Genomic DNA, 20,181 nt, shown 5'->3' on the forward strand with positions numbered 1-20,181 from the left:
ATAGTTACTTCTTGGTCACATGTTGTTGTCATGTTTAATAGTTCCTAGTTTGTCACATGTTGTTGTCCATCGTAGATGAGTCAGCTCCGATGCAAGCTTATGGAACTACGGTGGCTCTTGACGTTGACACCTTCAGACATCCAGAGGAACTGTGTCATACTGGCCTTTCTGTGCTGTCAAAGCCATTCATGTCTGTAGGGGAGAAGCTTTAATTAAATTAACAGGCAGGCATAAGCAAGAGATATGAACGCAAAAGTAATTTTTAACCTTTGGTGTTACAACACATTAGGGCTGAGGCACTTTCACTCAGGAAGCAACATAATGTCCACCACTGCAAATCCACAAAGGCATCATCATCCCTGGGAGGCCACATTATCACACTGAGCAGTGTGTCCAAACTTCATCCCTGACTGAGAGAACACAAGAGGATAACAGTGGCTTGAAGGGACAGCCTTCTTGCCAACTTCACATGTAAAAAATACATGTGGAGCCGTGGTCCCTCAGTATGCATTATGCATGAAATTCTCTGGTTAAACCTGCCGACTGTATGAACACATCCTCCCTGCATTAGTTAGATAGAGCAGCCACACAAAGGATGGAAACTTGAGCTATGGGGATTAGCGCTTTGAGAATAGGCCCTTATAGTGATTGATGGTTGATGTTGTATTTTCCCCTCAAACGTCCACCAGGAATCATGCTTTGGGCGTCCATCCGTGTGCAAGAAGATGAAGTCCCTGTAATGGCATATTCTGTGAGCCTCAAAGGTATGGGGTCCTAGCCCCCTGTAGCATCATGTGTGATAACAGCGTGTGAACTAATGTGAAGTGAAAAGACATAACATTTGTCTTTGGGTTATTGTGTTTCTGTGTTCTAGAATGTGTGAAGGTGACGACTTGCATTGATGCTGAGAGCCACAGCACTAAGCCTGGGTTATATATATCATGCAACACCTATGGCATTTTTCCCTGTGTAAGACGAGATCAAATAAATAAAACATCCTTGTGCTCATAAGGAGGATTCTTATGGACAAGGACAAGTATGTGCTCCTCTCCACTATCTTCTTTATTTGTCCGAATTTTTTCTTGATATTGAAAGAACCCATTTGCTGTATTCCACCGGAGAATGTCAAGGCAATCTCCTAGAAGAAAGGAGCCATTTGGTTCAGCCGAGAGTCCAGTGCTATGTGGTATATATATATGGATGCCCTCTGTGCCCTGAAGCTCAGGCATTACCGTGACATCCATTTCCCTCTTCCATCTTTTCCCAAGGACATTATCTTGAAGCTGGTCTGTTCGCCTGCAGCCCATTGCAGAACCAGGTAGGGCTGGTAAATTAAATAAACACCAGAGATAGATCTTGAGGATGGTGGCCCTTGAAGGTCAAAAGACCAGCCCAGAGTAAACCAACAGCGCTAAATATGGACCTACCTGTTATAGCACAACTTCAAAACCAGCCGATGCACCTAATCACAATCCATCCAGACTACCTTATACATTCAATAGCAGTTTCATGGATGACTGTTATTGGTTAGAATGACAGGCATGCCTTGTTTATATTGTGGATTCACCGTGGTTTCTCTGTGTTCGTTTAGGTTTGTTTACCACTTTTTGGATGTTCATGTCTAAAGAGTACTTTGAGAAACCCAAATGGGGCCGGCACATCTCAGTGTGCAATCAAACAAGACAAGCTGTTTTGGGCCGTTGCATGTGAGCACCCTAACGAGACGTGAGTGAAGAGAAGGCATCCAGGGCCGGAGCAGGAGACAAAGAGAAGAGAGGAGTCTGGATTAGAGGCACTTCTCCACACTTATTATCAGCAGGACTAGTAGTCTGAGGTCCTGTACTGCACAAACAGCACAGACACACAACGTGAAACACCCCTCGACAACATTTTCGACAACAACTAATTGGTTCCACTGAGAATATTGTCTGATTTCCAGCTCGGTGAAATACTAATACGCTCAGGCCCTAGTAAGTACTCCTGAACAGAAGAGATGTCCAGCCTTTTTTCCATTCTGCATCCCCCTCTAAAGAATCATCATAATAACAGGGACACAGAAGGATTGCTAGCTCTGTAGCTTTACACGGGAACGACAGGCTAGTTGCTGTGCCATTTAAAAAAAAGAGCTTGTAGTAATTCATACAGAAAATGAAGCTGACATTTGTATACAGGGTATTTCTTTTTAGATCATATAACTCATACTAAAGGTTGCGGATATTTTTTCATCTTGTATCTTTTTCAATTTTAAAGGCTTGACAGATGCAATGCTACCCACTTATTCACAGCTTTAATAAATACCAATAGACGCTGCATAAGGCAAAAAAAAAAGAAAAATGTGTATACTGGAACACAAAGGAACTGAGCTTATCCTTTGGAGTCTTTTCAATGTTCACAGTCATGTGTTTTTTAACCCAACAAAGTTTTAATCATGTGACTTTCTGTGTGTCTGCTTGGTAGATTCCATTTAAAAGTCCAGAGGAATCCTCACTGAAGGATACATGGAAGCTGTAATACAACTTTTACAAGCCCATCATAACAGTAGGTCAGTAGCAGGTTTTTAAGAAGCAGATCTTTAAGCTGCACAGTTCACTTTGGAGTTCAGTTGACCTTGTTTTACTTGAGAAGCTAACATCCAGGGCTCCTCTATGGACCTCCACACTGCTATGGTCTCCTCTATGGACCTCCACACTGCTATGGTCTCCTCTCTGGACATCCACACTGCTATGGTCTCCTCTATGGACCTCCACACTGCTATGGTCTCCTCTATGGACCTCCACACTGCTATGGTCTTGCCTTTGTTACTCCTCTCTAAACAAAAAATATTTTTGTGGAAGAAATGTCAAGACCGCTTAAATTTTTGTTTCAAACAGCTGCTGAAAGGATGTATGTGGACAGTTATTTATTCAGTTCTGCACCCATGTATTTGGTATAATTTGTAGAAAGCGGAAGCTTTGATTATCTTAGGTTTAAAATTTTTTCTGTATGTGACATTCCCCAGCAAGAAACCCAGAGTGAGTGTGAGCAGGAGCCGGCTTCACTCTGGGCACTGGCGTGGGTGAGGGAGTTATGAGAGCACTGGGTTATTGGCAGAGGCAAATCTGGATCTGGACTTTTTTAGAAACTCCAGCCCACATCTCATAATTACATGCTTAGCAGCTTGAAGGGAGAAGTCCATGCCATAAACGTACATTGTGTTGCAAATTAACTCTGAATAAATACTCATTACCCGTGACATTTAGAAGTGAGGCTTGTTCATGTGTGATGTCAGTTATAAACATCATAAATATATGTTCCTTCTCTCACAGAAGTTATGTCTATACCCTACAGAATGTCAGATCTCAAAAGAAAAAAAATTACCTTTTCTCTCCATTAATTGCCGTGGTAATATGCTTTTTTCAGGGTGAATACAGTGAGATGAAGGTGCTTTAACACTTTGCAATAATTGGAAATGTAGATGAGAAAGTAAAGATACTGAGCCCCAAACCTTGGTTCAAACTCTCCCTCCAAGCCTCAAGGTTCATTGAGGGGACAGTTTTGCAGGGGAGAAACTCCCGTGGCCCCCTGTCCAATCTGAAGGCATCCGAGGGCACCACCTCTATCCCACTGTTGTCACAGATGACACGCGACAGAGAGTGCTTCATCAGCTCTGCCCTCTGGTCCTGGGTGAACACGCCTGGACTCTCCCACCAAAACCTACAGCACACAAGGTCAGAATCCCAATGACACACACACACACACACACGCACACGCACACACACACACACACACACGCACACGCACACGCACGCACGCACACACACACACACGCACACGCACACGCACACGCACACGCACGCACACGCAAACACACACACACACACACATAGAAATGGCCATAGAATATAAACATGCTTCAAATGCTTCAATGCTTCAAATGCCGCTATAATGGCCACATAAGCTGCTGTTTTACATATTACAGCATACAGAATGACAATATGCACAACTGTCTCTTCATTCTGCATTTCTCTTTCATGAAGGCATCATTTGGAGAGACCGTAATGAGTTTCTGAAGTGCCTTGTGAGAGTAAATGCATGTGGTTCCATATATATATGCTTTCACTTGAGTCACTGAGCCTTGAAGTGCACCATCTTATAAATCCTACAGTACCTGTCTCCCTGGCGAAGTGCTTTCATCTGTTTCCCGATCAGACAGGCAAACAGAGGGCCGGTCCGAGCACCGGGCGGCACCTCTTCCAACAGGCCGCCCAGCCACACATCAATGTTGTCAGCGTGGCCATACTGCTCCATAATCTTTTCAACCAGGCGCCAGTCATTTAGAACCTTACCAAGGTCTGTCGGAGTCTGCACTCTATCAAACCCACAGAAAGTCCTCCACTCGTTGTACCCTGAGAAATAATAAAACATTCTATAAGGCAGTAAAATACTAAAAATAAATCTTGAACTTTCAAATCTCCCAGCTCGGCTCTGTTTCCATACTCCTCGCGTCTATTCATCGGTGAAGATGAAAAAATAGGCCACTTTTATATGAACTGTCTGGTCTCAGCGCACTCTTCACAATTCCAACTCTCTCTGCACTAATGCTACCAGCGCTAAAGACACAAGCTGTAATCATTTTTTAATTGAGGAGCTCCTGTTATCCCCTGCATGACGGTCTTCAGGTGAAGTCCCCTATATTATTAGGGGGCCATTGGCATGTAAGATGAAAGGTTTTGCTCTTTTGTTCCTAGGAAGGCGTTCACATTTTTATTTTTTTTATTCTGGCAAGGTGAAATAGAGCAGTTAATTGCAGAGGTGCACCAGGTGCTCATCATTCTGGTTGGTCTTTGCATAATAATGGGCCATGATGAATCCATGAATTCCGTAGGGCTAAGAGTACCTAAATCCCCCCCTCCCCCCTTTTGTGGAAAAATCATAGTCGGCAGCTCTGCTTGTGCGCAGCAGGGTAATTATTATTGTCAATGACGAGTGTCTTAACTTGATCAAGCAGCCAGAGCTCAGAAGTCAGACTACTGTGATGCCTGTCAAATGTCATCACACGAGATGATGTCACCCCCGTCAGTCCTTGCGGTGCACTGTGCATGGCCTTGTTTGACAGTACTGACAGTGCACAATGCTCTCTCTCCTCTTAAGTCTGGAGTCAGTTAACTATTTTAAAATGAAATGCTGCATGGTACTAGCCCTTTTGTAGACTGTAGAAGAATTCAAATCTCTTATATGGTGAAGTGGTAGGTGATTGTTGGCAAAAACCATGACAACCACAGAAAAATACAAGACGTGTGAGCTGAAAATAAACTGTTGCAAACACATGTAGTGATTTAAAGCAATGTAGAGCCATGTTATTCTGCAGAGGCTCTTCAATTTGGCTAAAAATATGCAGCTATCGAAGTAAGACATATGAACTGAGTTAAGCAGAATTATAATTGTTTCAGTCTCTTGTACATTCTCCATGAGTACTTCATGCATTGATCTAAATCAGGGCATACATTTATACAGTGGCTTTTGCAAGATGAGGAGGTAAATTGTGTTGAAGCCATAGACTAGCCACTCAGCAGTGCCAGTTAACTGTATAATTAAGATGTCAAGATGTGTATGTCACCCTGCTTTTCGATTACTGTTATTATATGGCTGAGCGAGTGTGTAAATGTGCTGAAAATATGACCTGAGTCACTTTCTTGATAAAGGCCAGCAGTGAATGTAAATAAAACTGAGCTCATGCAGTCGTCACAAAGTACTCTATCCTCTAAGAATATCATCAACCAACAATTGTGAAGTGTTCTGAGCCTTAGAATAGCAATGGAGAAACTGAATATTCTAAATCATTATGCCAAGTGTTTTGCCTTAATATTCTACTAACAGGCAATCTCCTGAGGTCTCTGACAGTATAAACACAGAGTCAAAGGCAGAGTGGGCCATTAATACTGGACCTGGAAGAGCGTGATCTCGTCCCCGCTGGAGGTTCAGGGCAGCCAGGTCCAGAGTCTGGGGAACGGTCAGCATCAGCAGCCTCTCCGTCAGCTCTTGGCTCATTAAGTGGTCCCGGGTCACCTTGGCGGCGGGCCGGGCCAAAAGGCCACGGATCACAGGATCCAGCCCTCCTGCAGGGGCACCAGAGGAGTCAACTCCACGCTCCCTCCCTTTCATGCTCAGCTGCCCCCTCGGGCTCTCTGTCCAGCCAATCAAAGATAGCCTGCTGTCCCCCCCCCCCCCACACACACCCTTCGCCACTATGTGCAAACCCAGGCCAAAACACAATGCAAAACATGATACAAACCATAGAACAATAAATGAAAAATCTAGCCAAACAAAACCAACAAGAAAAAACAGGTGGACCTAATATCTACCATATTCTAAAGGCATTTCATATCTACCCAACTACCCATTCAAAATGATAATAGTGGTTATACACCCTAACTGAAAAGAAAATCTTGAGAGAATAACAAATATCTGATCATGTGATAATGAATCCACAGCTGGAGCACTGGGCGTGCGAGTATGGATCAGGCTCTCGTGTAATGGGCATATGAGGACTGAGTAGTTTCAGGAGAGGGGGCTTTATTGGGATTTCAAATTGACATCTTCAGCGCTCCAGACCTTCCACCACTGCCCTCCTGTACAGCTCCCAGAGCCCAGGGCTGCTAATGAAAACTGCCTCTGTTGAAGGCACTAGCTTTGCCTGGCAATCACATAACCTTTGAACACAGCTAACCTTTACAATCAGGGATTCCATTTATGTCAACAAGTACGTACATCATAATAGGCAGGCTTGTGCCTGGGTGTGTGTGTGTGTATGTGTCTTTGTGCGCGCATGTGTGTGTGTGAAAGACAGGAGGGAAAAAGAACAGAAGATCAGAACAGAAAAAAGAGAACTGGAGTGGAGAAAGAGGGCAAATGGCAACCACCCTCCAGATTACACAGTCCCATTATTCTCATGTCTCCTACCAGACTAGAATATTGGTTACAATATTGCAGAGATTTTATCTTGAGACACATAATGTAGTCTCCGCTGCTATGAGTATGCCTGGTGGGCAGCATGGAGAGCACTGACCCTGCCTGACGATCCTCCAGGGGCTGAAGAAGGTTTGGTGCAGCTGGAGAGAGGGGAAGAGATGATGCTCCTGGAGGCTCTCGTTGAGTCTCCTCAGCACCGCTGAAATAGTGGCGTGGCCAAAGCGAAACGCAGCCGTTGCAAACACATTGGAGACCGACGGATTCACAGAGTTATCATAACCTGTGTACGGGCCGACATATTGATCAAAAGCCTCCTGACCAATTATCTTTGGCACATAGTCCCTCATGGTAATGATCTGAAATGAAAATGACAGAGTAAGTCAATGGGTTGCTTTATCTTCAGACATCACTATTAGCATATTGAAAATGTTTTGGAAATGAAATATGACAGGCTGGCCATGCTAACTGATAACAAATGCTTTTAATCCAGGAACCGGTTTGCTGACAGAGGTGTAGGATAAGGACAGGGTATCTGGGATATTGCACATACATTTGAGTCCAAATGTACCTCTTAGGTGGCAATTTGGGCCATCCTGAGCTGGGAGATAAGATAAGATTGCACGTTCCATTCCCTTTGCGATTCCGCTCAGAAATTCTTCCTGCTCTTATCACTATTTATAAAAGCCTGGGCACACCTCCAGAATCACAACACCCACCACACGCACTCACATTCACTCACTGACACACTCACTGACACACACACACACACACACACACACACACACACACACACACACACACACACACACACACACACACACACACACACACACACAGTAGAGCCACCTCCACTAAACAAACCCTTCAACACTCTCACTTTTTACTGCCAGTATGTAAATCAAAATGCCGGCCATCCGATTCCAAAATGGAACCTTCATCAAAGTGAGACCAAACCCTCTTTCATTGGTTCCGTTTTATATACATATTTTATATATATATATATATATGTGGTGTATGTTATAAATATAAAACTCTCTCTTCCCTGGTCCAGTGGGACATTGTTAAAACAGTTCCCTGTAGCTCATGTGTGCAGTCTGTCTTGCTCTCTCACACAACACTTCAGAGAAACTCTCTCTGCCACTTTAATTTAAAGGGCCTGGCTTGCACACAACCTTATAGATCCTTCTGTGACCGATAAACTGCCTCTTTGATCCAGGGACTGCTCAGAGAGGATAGGCTTTAGTTGCCGGCTCAAGACCCCTAATCCCTTGGCCCAGTGTGGTGAATCGTCTGTCCGTTAGAACTCTGAAGCTCTGGCGAGGCGAGTCCACTCACACCAACAACTGGACAACTGAACCCGGTGTCCTCGAGGCTGCCCAGCACATCCCATCAAAGCTCTGAGTCATAATGATGACCAGACTCCATTACACTAAGCCTCATGTTCCACTGCATATACTAATGAGTTAGTGTGGTGCCATGGCAACGTCTGATGGAGACACCTGCTCTAACAGAGGGTTAAACGTGTCGGAGGTCAGAGGGAGATTGGTTAACTGAAGAGTTAGAGTGAGACTCTGGCCTGGGGCAAATAATGGTATGTTTTGTTCTGTAGAAAGTTGTAGTATGTGGAAGCATGAGGGGTAGCTTTGGTATGTAGCCCTCTAATGACTAGCATGATGAATATGGTCTCATACTGTATATTCTCATACCACTGGCTTCATTCTAGGCTAGACAGGAATTTAATTCAAGTTTTAGAGAGATAATGCTAAAAAGTGTCATGTATCCTTGATGAGATATTTGTAAAATTCATGAGGTAAAGAAATAATATCTTGATATCCAAAATGTACCCAATTTTATCTAGGTCTTTGTACTTCAAAAAAATCAGTATGCACCTTTGCAATGTTAAAGGAGAGTACACATTTTTATCTCATGAGTAGGTAATATGGGTCCGTCTTTTATGAAGTGCTCGCTGCTTTGAAAATGATGACTTACTTTTTCATCAAACAATTTTATGATGTTTGGTCAAAAAAGTGCCAAAAAGAACATCATGGGACATCATAAATAAAACATATTCTTTTGTGGTCAGGTCTGTACGGGCATAAAACAGTGTATACTCTACTTTGCATGAATTAGCAGTCAAATGAAGTCAAATGAAATTCAAGTCACTGTGAAGTTATCATTCAAATGTAAGGCAGGCCTGAGACATTTGAAAGAGCTGTTTTTGTGCACCTAATCTTTAACCTTGACTTAATGCAGTGATAATACAATCACAAGGGTTTTCCACAAAGTCCTAATCTGTACATCATATGAAAACGTTTGCTAACGGCAGGAGGCTGTGAATGTGTTCTATGACTCTGCTTCAAATAGGCCCCACATGTGGTGACGTGTGTAGAGGCACCTGCCTGGTGCAGCGCTCCGATGATTTTGCGGCTCTCCTGGTAAGTGATCTCTGCGCTCCACTGGGGGTTGAGTGCTTTCAGAGTGGCCGCCACTCGATTGTGCTCCCTGACCCACAGCGTGTGAAGGGCACTGAGAGGCAGCACCTCGTTCACCCTGCTGTCTCCCGCCAGAAAGCACTCCACCCGCTCGTTCCCCGCCCCACCAACGTCACTGCCGGGCTCCTGAAAGCACGCCGACGGGGTGTTCTTGGCAACAGACGGCAAGAAGGACCGCCCGCCGTGATCGGTGAACCTGTGATTGACAGCCAGCAGGCCGGCGGAGCTGGCTCGGTCCCTCAGCAGGCTCTGCAGAGCTGGGCCGTGTCCATACACTGTGGAGGCGTCCAGGAAGGAAGTGACAGAGTTGGTCTGCTGCCGCTGGAGCATCTGCTGGAGGTCGCGGCGAGGGCCACTTTTCTCCACGCTCAGGCAGGCAGGCGACGAACGGAAGAAAGGAAGACAGCCTTTCCTCCCAAATAGCTGCTCCTCCGGGGGGATCTGTAAGCATCAAAATTAGCATAAATATTGTGACTGAATTACTTGAATCATATACTCCAAATCACACCGTAACATCTGCCACAAACAAGAGTGCCGTGCTGAGTAACGTTTTTACATGGTGACATAAAATAGTGACAATACAAATACACCTCCTTTAACACTGTTGAGTGTGATTTTAATAAATGCCAAACTCAAATCCGATCAAGAGCCCAGCACTGGCGCTGTGGATGTTTGGCTGAGGAATCGGCCTTGCCCTCGAGGCAGGAAGCTGGCAGTTTAAAACACTTAACCCGTCAGACCTGCCGTTTGGAAAGCATCTCACCTCCTTTATCCAAACACTTTAAAGCGCTCCCTTTCTTTCCTCTTCATCGCTCCTCTTTTCTCCTGTGCCTTTCACATGGAGGCACTCTAAAACTGGGACGCCGTGGCCTTCCATCGCCGTGGGGCTCAACGTTGTTTTATGCAAAAAGGCCCGGGGCAGCAGCACCCTGATGAGGGGGAATAACACTCACAGACTGCCTTGTCACGTAGCGTGCTCATGTCTTTGTGTTCGCCTTTTTACTATCTCATCTTTTTTGTGTGATGGAGGTAGTGCCCCCGCCCCTTCCAAACACTTCTCTTTTACGTCTTAAAATAGCAGCCTGGTTCTCAGAGATGTGTGCTGCTGCGGGGTGGCATACACAAGATGAGATGGGGTTTGATGTTCGCTGCACATTAGGGACTTTTGTATCTCATGTTTCACCCCTGTAGATGCCTTTTTGACACAGGGCAAATGTGTTGGGGATTGTGAATGGGCCTCGTGGTTCAAAGCGGCTCTCTTTTTTTAAGATGGTGAGTGAAAAACGCTCTGGCAAGACAACCGACTTTTTCCTTATTTGTGACAGAAAAAAATAGTAAACAATAGCTTTACCTAAGTTCTTGAAAGATACTTTTCTCTGTACAAACGGTAAACACTATTCACAAATCAATACAATAAACTCAAGCCATCACCATCTGAACAAAATGAGCAGACCTTTTCATGAATTAATAATTGGTGTGCCAATGTGCTTTGAACAATGGATCATAACATGTAGAGATTGCAAGACACCAGAGGGGTTACCAGAGGAGGACCAACGCAAAGCGGATGAGGACGAGGAAGAGGAAGACCACAATATTACGCTAAGACAACTAGTTTGATCAGTCATAATGTGCTCATATAGCTGTTTTTGATAAGGGCTGCACAGCGAGTGCAGCCAAACTTACAGTGAGTAATTTCACAAGTGCATCCATTCACAACGTAATTTGCATTGGTGTAACTGCGATATGTATATTATCAACAATGACAGTATTGAAAGTGAGGCAGAGTAGTTTCATGTGTATGTATTTATACTATGTTGTATTTTTTTTGTTCTGTAAAATGACTGCATTTATTTATCTTTTGTGTGGCATTGAAAGTTTTTCAAATTATATAATTGTTTTGACAGAGTGTCTCTGAGAGGGTAATTTGTATGCCTAACTAATATAGCTTGCCCTTAAAAATAGCAATTTCAAGGTGACCGTTTTAAAGTGATACTTCTAGTGTGAAAGACACGGCCATGCAGCGTGTGTTTTTGAGTACTTGTGAGTGTGAGTGCAAAGTTTGCTTTTGACCTCATGGTTAGATGTGAGTATCTGTATGCGTAGTTTTGAGAAAAAAGTGAAAAATAGTTTACAAAAAAATACTCTTTGCCACAAGGAAAAACAGTCATATGTTTTAAAAGAGATGATGGCCATTTGCACACTAGTTCAGATCCAGTAATCATCTTACTTTTCCTTGTTCAGATGGATCCAGTACTTTATCTCATTTTCACTTGTTCAGATGGATCCATACTCATCTCATTTTCACGGGTTCAGATGGATCCAGTACTCATCTCATTTTCACTTGTTCAGTTCCAGTACTCCTCTCATATTCAGGGCTAATTCTGATGATGTGTTCCACTCATGATCTCTTGCTTTCAATGCAGTGGGGGGGGGGGTCTCATTTCCCAGAGCATTTTTATTGCATCATTATGTAGCTTCTTACAATTGTTTTTCCCAGCTCTCCACAGAGGAGGTCCCCGAGGAGCTGACAGACTCTTACAAACAGTTTCAACGAGGCTCAAATGCAATTCAAACAAAACATCACAGAGTCTACCAGCCTCCTGACAGCTTTGTTGGTCTGATTTTGTGTCTGTATCTGCGCGTGTGTGTATGTGTGCGGTGTGACTGCGCGTGTGTGTATGTGTGGGGTGTGACTGTGTGTGTGTATGTATGTGTGGGGTGTGTGTGTGTATGTGTGGGGTGAGTGTGTGTGTGTGTGTGTGTGTGTGTGTGTGTGTGTGTGTGTGTGTGTGTGTGTGTGTGTGTGTGTCTGTGTGTCTGTGTGTCTGTATGTACATGTAACATGCACTAAGTCAGTAACCATGTGTTTATCAGTGTGAATGTGAATGTGCATGTTTATTATATCATATGAGTCTGTCCATGCAACTGTGCTTTGCTAGAAGATACTGAGGAAGCAATGTAGGTTTGAGGCAATAATAATGTCTGATTGGTAGCCTGCACAGGCAAGTGTGAGTCCATCACAACATATTACAGCTTTGACAGGATACTATCACCAACACTGATGTCTCTGAGACAGCTTAGGTTCCCTCCACTGAATCTATCCTATTCCAAAAGATGGTAACATGGAGCAGATCTTGACTCACACATAAGGGAAATGAAAAATCTACAGAGAAACAGTACATCCATTCTGTACTTAACACAAACCTCTCCTTATTGTGGTACCTAGTGAAGTTTCCCTGGATTTCCAGCAAAGCAAAGAACTGGTGATATGTAAGACTTTAGCATGTAGCAACAATAATGATACCTATGATAAGCAGAAACGATACCTGTGTTTACAGCTGTTGATTTATTGCTGTGCACAGCCCTGCATCCACCAGCTCAGATGTCTAATTTGAACCCGCATAAGAAGAACATGATGCCCAGGGCACTCCTCTGTAGCAAGCTGTTCACAGGGAAACAAATCGAAAGTGCTTTAGCAAAACGGCCCAAAGACGAGCTCAGATGTCTCTTTGGTAATGCCGAAGCTGCCCCTAAGATCTGTGGGCAGAGGCCTGTGTCAGAGAGGCAATCTGGAGAGATATCAACTCCAGGCATCAAACTGCTATGCATAAAAGCATGAAGAAAAAAGGACATGGATCCTCATCATCTCAGATACAGGCCTCCAGCAACCAGGAATTCCAGTGCCAAGGCTGCCATTGGATCTTACTCTCAAAAGCTGGCTTGTTCAAGACCAATGAATGCGGCGCACAGTCACAGTGAAGGACCTGTTAGTTGTGTGTGTGTGTGTTTGCGTCTGTGTGTGTGTGTGTGTGCGCGTGTGTGTGTGTGTCTGTGTGTGTTTGTGTGTATGTGTGTGTGTGTGTGTCTGTGTGTTTGTGTGTGCGTATGTGAATGAATGTGTGTGTGTGTGTGTGCGCGTGTGTGTGTGTGTGTCTGTGTGTGTTTGTGTGTGTGTGTGTTTGTGTGTATGTGTGTGTGTGTGTGTTTGTGTGTTTGTGTGTGCGTATGTGAATTAATGTGTGTGTGTGTGTGTGTGTGCGCGCATGCGTGCATACATGCTTCTGTATTTCTCCATGGCGACCCGTGCTGGATGATTACATACCATGTTGTGGCTGAGTCACTTTCCTCTGGCTGGGATGGGCTGAGATTAATCGCAAACAAGCGCAGCTCCAAAACAGCCCGCAGACTGATTAATGCACTGTGCGGCTCGTGGACCCATTGGGCCCGGCCGGCCAGAGAGTGTACTGGTCCGTTCTGATAAAGAAACAATCAAAGAGCCTTAATCAGAGGTCAGTGCCCTGGGCTCCTGGCCTCTCACTCCAGCGGACTGATAAACACAGTTCACTGCACTCTCTGGCCGCACCAGCAGACTTCTCATGGAGAAAAATTAAGCTTAAACATCCTCGGCACACCAAAAAAAGGGGCTTCCCAAGCTGTCAAAACAATTCCTGTTTCTACCCCACTCATCTGATAAGCTCGACAACAAGAATTATATCGCAGTACTGCTAAGGGGAATTGGATTGAAGGAGACACTTTACACTATGAATTAAAATGGGAGTGTTATGGTATATTACTCAATACAGCTCCATAGCCGGCTGACTCTGCCTGTGTGCACAGGCTTAAGATGCTCCAGACATTCAGCATCCAAAGGCTTATGCATGTCTGGGGTCCCATGGAAAAGAACAGGCTGCCCTCCACATAACACAGAGTACCTCAGAACAGGCTGCTCTCCACATAACACAGAGTACCTAAGAACAGAATAGGGGTAGGGGTGGGAAGGAGGGGGATATGATATGATGCTGGTGTCTGTGAGTCTTTTAAATGGCATCTAACACAATGAACTGAATGAACCTGCACCATTACCCTTCCTTAGCTTGGTCATGTGCATGGGCCTAATTTTGATACCGTATACTGTGAGAACACTTGATCGTTAGTGAATGGAACACACTCGTTAGTGAATGGAATTGTTGGCTCAAAGTCAGCCTTTAGTGCAAAAAAAAAAAACATGAAATCTTTCTCCTGTTTAATTGGATTGAGAAGATAAATGTTTTACTGAACACACTCACTAATCACACATGTAAAAACAAGGTCTTGAGGCTGTAGCCCTGTCAAAGACAAACTAATGGTGTCCTCAGTCCTGGTCCTTCTTTTTAAAAAAAATCTTACACCTTCAGTCGTCATATTCTACTGCACTTCAGCTGTGTTCTTCTAGTAGTGGCTTTAAGAAGCGTAAGGTTAATCCCTGCATCTGAATCCAAGGTGCCAGTCACATGCTCACTCAGATCCCTCACTGTTATATCTGATCCTTCAAGTAACAGAACCAGGTGGGGCCTTTCATGATGGCGTCTCACTCTCACTAGCACTTATACAACCGCCTGGCAAAATGCAGCAACTTTCCAATTAATTAGCTAAACCTTAAATCTTATAACTTATATCAGGAGTTAGCCTAAGACAGATCTATATTTCAATTAGCCTGTGCTGGTGGTACTTTCATTATACCACTCTTTTTAATACTCTCTTCATGGTACATTATGAGCATTGTAATGGGCTTTGTACAGTCTTACAAGGGCTGTCAATGATAGCTGTTCATTATGATGTTCATGTATGTTTATGCATGATCTTTATGTATGATGTTTACAGTGTTGTGCATGAACGCGTTCAAAAGAACGCGTTCATTGAATACGTTCATTTTTACGGGAACGATGAACTGAACGCAACTTAATTAGAAATAATGAATTTGAACGGTGAACACGTTATTATCTGGGTCCGCTGCAACTGAGGTCTAGCTAAAACGTTACGGAATGTTTTCCTTCTACTGAGGAAAGACGCTGTCTAAATCGAATGCTTGCAACCTGTCATTGCTCAGTAGCCTACCTGTTAAAAAGGCCATAGCAATTATTGCCAAGACAGAGCATGTTTCGGTAAATGACCATATTTGGTAATTGCGTTGGTCATGTGATAGTGTTTTGATTTCTCTTCACGGTTTATTTAGATGGAGTGGCAGTTAACTTTGGGAATAGTTTCACATAATTGAACGTTGCACTTTGTTGAAGTTGTGTGCGTCCACGTAGCCTATATGTAAGTTTGACTTTGTAGCCTACCTTGCCATTATGTGTTTGTTATAGTTTAGCTTGCTCATAATTGTTACGAGCACTGTCACTTAATTAATCCAACATGATGGTAGTGTTCGTGAACTGGCTTAGCATAAACTACTAATGTACAAATTACATGTTACAGGGTTTACCTTTACTAACTTTTGAGCGATCTTTCATTAAGTGTAAATGCTCTTGTATATCTTAGATTAAGCCAGTTGCATATCATTGCTTAAGAGGTTGCATTCTTACCGTTAGTTCCCTGTTTAATTCATTATTTAAATGGTACAACAGGGCTGTGTATCTGATAAAGTTTCAGACAGTAAAAATCATACCTTTCTGTGCAAACAATGTCCTCCTGGAAAATTAGCAATTATTTAAAAAAATGAAAATGAACTGAACTGAACTATGAACGAGTTCAGAATTTAAATGGTGAACTATGAACGTGAACGATTCATATTTACTTGTATGAACTGAACTTTGAACTAGTTCATGAGAGGTGTGAACGTGCACAACACTGGATGTTTATGTATAGTATTTCATGTGATTTGGAGCTTTTTTTAGAGGCGTTTCGAGGATTAACCAAAATGGTTGAAGATGTTGAACTAATCACATGAACAATATAATGAGCAAGTGCCATGCACAGCTACATGTTTTAGGTAGCTGGTTCCTTACACAATAACATCACAAGAATAACAAGCACTCAGGACTCATAGTAAGAACGTATGAACCAGCATAGCTGACTGCATGAGAAACAGTGTGTGAGTGGTGAGCGGTACCTCTATCGGGAAGCACTGGTTGGCATTCTCACACATGCTCAGGCAGTCTGGTCCGGTGGGAACCGACGTGCTGCTTCTGCTTGTGCTTGTGCTGCTGCTCTGCGGAGTGAAAGAGATGTCGTGGTCTATGTACTGGCCCCAGTCCACCAGCATCTGGGAATAGGCTTCATCCTCCAGGACAGGCTTGCTGGGAGAGCCTTGCATAATTTTGTTGCTCACTTCACGCACCTATAAATGTATGAATATGGAACACTGCTCAGCTTGCCCTGAAAGCATCAGCAATGATTTAAAAAGTAAATGTATGAAAATAAGGGTGGGATGTGATGAGCAACTGAATGCTTTGCCCTCCATTCCGTGATCGTTAGCATGCAGCCTCTCTCAGCAATCTTTTTAATGAACTTTCCCTCCTTTAGCTTATTAAAATGAGGATGGCTGCATTAAGCACTTACTGGGATAGCAGAGCTACACTATGGCCATACTGTGTGTTTACAGAATGTATATGTATGTATAGAAGGTACTTCACTGAATGTATGTCAACAATAGGAAGCAAATAAAAGCCCGTTTTGAGTTACAGCATCAACATGATTCATTGTCTTGTCCTCATTCCTGACCCTGTGTAAAGGGGCTTCTTTGCATATCTCTCGGCTACATTAGACTAAAACTGTAAAAGATTTAGTTTACTTGTGTATTTGGGGAGAATGATGTTTTATTGAGGCAGTAGGCTTCAAATATTACATTTTTAATGCAGACTTCCTTGAAACACTTCTGCAACATGAATGTTAAAATGGTGCAATGCAATTTTAAGGTGGCAGCTATTACCATATGTAACTTCTGATGTAACGTCTGTTATCACAGTGGGACATATGCTATTTTTAAATGTCCATGTTCACATATTAATGTGTCATTCCCAGCAGCAACCCTACAATCAGGCCTACATTCCCCGACATGACACATCACAATGGACACTTTTTAATGTACTGTTTCTATATTCTAGCTATATGTAAGTATAAAATGATTGTAGGCTATAAAATGAAACCAAAATGGATTTTTCAGCCTGTGTTGTCACATCTTTCAGCTTACCGGAGGGAGCTGGAAACCGCCATACTCGCGGCCGGTGTTCCAGCCTTTGGGCTGGCTCTCCTTGTCTTCGTACTCCGCCGGGAGCCATCTGGCCAATGCCGTGTTGGCGGCTCCCCAGAGAGGGTTATTTCTGAATAAGACAGAACGTCTGAATAGCTGCATTGAGAAAGCCCATCTCAGGCACATCACAGTTTCTAACACCAACCCGAGCCCGAGATTTAGATGTAGTCTGTCATCCGCGTAAAACATGACACTGTCAAGTGTCTCAAGCAATATCTGAAGCAGTGCACGGCAACCATGAGTGAAAAATGTGAGGTTTTTAAGAGGACCGTGCGGGCTGGTTGGATACATCGTGAGCACAGAGCACAGTGGCTGATTGGGCTTTGTTGAATTACTTTGTTCTGTGTTAATCAACTCAGCTGTCAGTTCATTTCGGAGCAACGCGACTTGAATGAGACAGAAATGCAATATACTTTCCCCTCCACATCTGTCAGTCACAGCTGCCAGACAAAAAGCGCCTGGCACTGTTCCACCCAGGGAACATCTTAGTGACTAGCTCTGCGCTGCACTGCCCTGGGTAACACAGACAGGCACATATATTTATTTAGACGGGCCCTCTTTATGTGCACGGTAACAGCACTGGAGATATCAAGATATCTTTGCTGCTCTGCTTAGCCCAACTCTCCCTGCTGGAGGCTCCCCTCACAGCGGGACTGCTGTGCCCTCCATCTGCCCATTGCTCCTTGAGCGGTTCACTCTGCCACAGGCCATCTCATCAGCACCCACACTGCTCCTTGCGTAAAATGCCACCATCCGGTCAGCCTCGGAGCCCAGCGCTGCTTCTGTGCCAGTGGCCCACGCTGCCTGGGATATGATCCTAGAAGATCAGTGGCCAGCCTGTCAGACATGAATGACACCTCCGACACAAATCATAGCGAATGATAACAATAAGGCCCTGAATCCACTCTTGTAACGGGAACTTTAAAATGGGAAAGAGTTCACTTTAGTAGACTTTAAAATGGAAAAGAGTTCACTTTAGTAGAAGTTTTGTGCCCTCTGCCATTGCAGCACTCAACCAACTGAGCCAGAAGTGAGGACGCAGAATGTTTTTTTTAATGTACACGGGTCAGGGGATTAATGTTAGGGGTTATATGTTGTGGTTATCTGTGGTTACGTTTAATATGGAACATGTAAAAAGCAAATCTCTGGGACAATAAAGACGATCGATCTATCCATCTATATATCTATCTATCTAGCTATCTAGCTATCCAGTCAGTGTGTTAAATACTGTTCACAACTTGGTTTTGCGAGTACATATTCATCCCATGAAATGTTCTTTGGATGTGAGGCAGGTCAAGGTGTGTTACCTGTTGTTGCAGACTCCGTCGATGGAGCGGTACTTGTTGGAATGCTCTCCCTGGGGACAGCGGGCTGACTGCACAGGTGCAGGGCACCCGGACCAGTTAGCGATCAGCTCCACGTCCTCCACAGAGAGGTACTCTTAATTAGGTTGACAAATGCAAATCATCAAACATCCCACAGTCAACAGTCCTCCGAGGTTTGTGTGTAATATCTATTTCCAAGCCTAATGTACTGTATATCCAGCCTGTGTACATAGATCAGACATGACATTTAGCTTATTCAGAAAAGAAGTACAGAATCAAGACGAATGTTATCACTTGCTGGTTATGAAAATGACCCACTTCTGGGATCAAGCTTTTAATGATGACTTTTGGTGTAAACACAACATAAACAGACAGGTTGTTGGGGGTGGCTGGATTACTGCAATGCTGAGTTGGCTAAGTTTAAATGAAACAGGACCTCACCTGTCACAGCAAAGGCTCTTTTATGTCTCAGGCTGGCCTTGGCCTTTATGAGGTGTAAAGTCATTTCAAAGACTTCGGCTGCTTTTGATATCTCCAGGGTCTCTGGCGAAGGCTGCCTCAGAAGCGTGAACATCTGCATGGGGGATTGCGCTGTGCCTCGCCTGTAAAAGCACCAAACCCGAGGAAGTCAGCAGATTCCGCCGCATTAGGAGGAGAAAGTGTGTGGAGTGCAGAAAGCACACTCCAACTGTTTACCTCTTCTTAGTGTGACGGGAAGCCTTGTCTGCCATCTGCAAACTCTCTTGAAATGAAGAAAAAAGCAAATCTTCAGACTGGTCTGGTCTTCCTGAAACGGATGCACAAGAGGAAGCAATAAAATAAAAACAACATCAAAACGGACAATGTTTCATTGTCATTAAATGTAGGCATTGTGTCATAATACTCCTGGTGGACTACTTAAGATGGCAAACATAATCATTTCAGTGTGAAGGTTCCCATGATCATAAGACTTGTGGTCTTGTTGCGGTTTTAGCTGTGGGAGACATAAGTCATTTTGAAGGTGAAAGTGAGTCACCACAATGAATCTATTCATACACTGACTTCATAACTCAGCTATGGTTCTGGCAAGAAAGGATCCAATGTCTATTCAAGGAGACCCACGTGGCAGTGGTGCATCCTACACAGCCATTCTCATTCTGAGTCAAGCAAGCAGCACACTGACCTGGGGCAGTCATCCTCGTGCATATGGCTGCTATTGGATTACTGTGTCCAAAGCTTTGCCTTGAGGTGCTAACCACCTCCTCTCAAAGCATGTCACATCCTGGTATGCCCAAATGGATGGCAGTATTTCCTGGCAGACATTCAGCACCCTTGCAAAGCAGCCAGATTGGAGGGGCAAACCATGAAATAAGAACTCAGACAGGCTCTCATCCTCTGTGACACAAGCAAGTGCATGCACTGAAGC

At 43.9% G+C, this 20,181-nt stretch overlaps 1 protein-coding gene across 1 annotated transcript; it reads right to left on the reverse strand.

Moving 5' to 3' along the window:
• Positions 1 to 353: 353 nt before the first annotated feature.
• tpo (thyroid peroxidase) lies at positions 354 to 19,951 on the reverse strand (the record flags this gene model as incomplete). The annotated part of the gene is made up of 13 exons (XM_080849693.1): positions 354 to 410; positions 2,618 to 2,808; positions 3,485 to 3,693; positions 4,148 to 4,385; positions 5,925 to 6,095; positions 7,046 to 7,304; positions 9,348 to 9,881; positions 16,312 to 16,539; positions 17,392 to 17,521; positions 18,759 to 18,891; positions 19,218 to 19,378; positions 19,473 to 19,563; positions 19,939 to 19,951. The coding sequence occupies 13 exons, from the start codon at positions 19,949 to 19,951 to the stop codon at positions 354 to 356; spliced, it is 2,415 nt and encodes an 804-aa protein (XP_080705819.1).
• Positions 19,952 to 20,181: the final 230 nt, after the last annotated feature.

This window comes from Sprattus sprattus (genome assembly GCF_963457725.1).
Source record: "Sprattus sprattus genome assembly, chromosome: 13".
Taxonomy (NCBI): domain Eukaryota; kingdom Metazoa; phylum Chordata; class Actinopteri; order Clupeiformes; family Clupeidae; genus Sprattus; species Sprattus sprattus.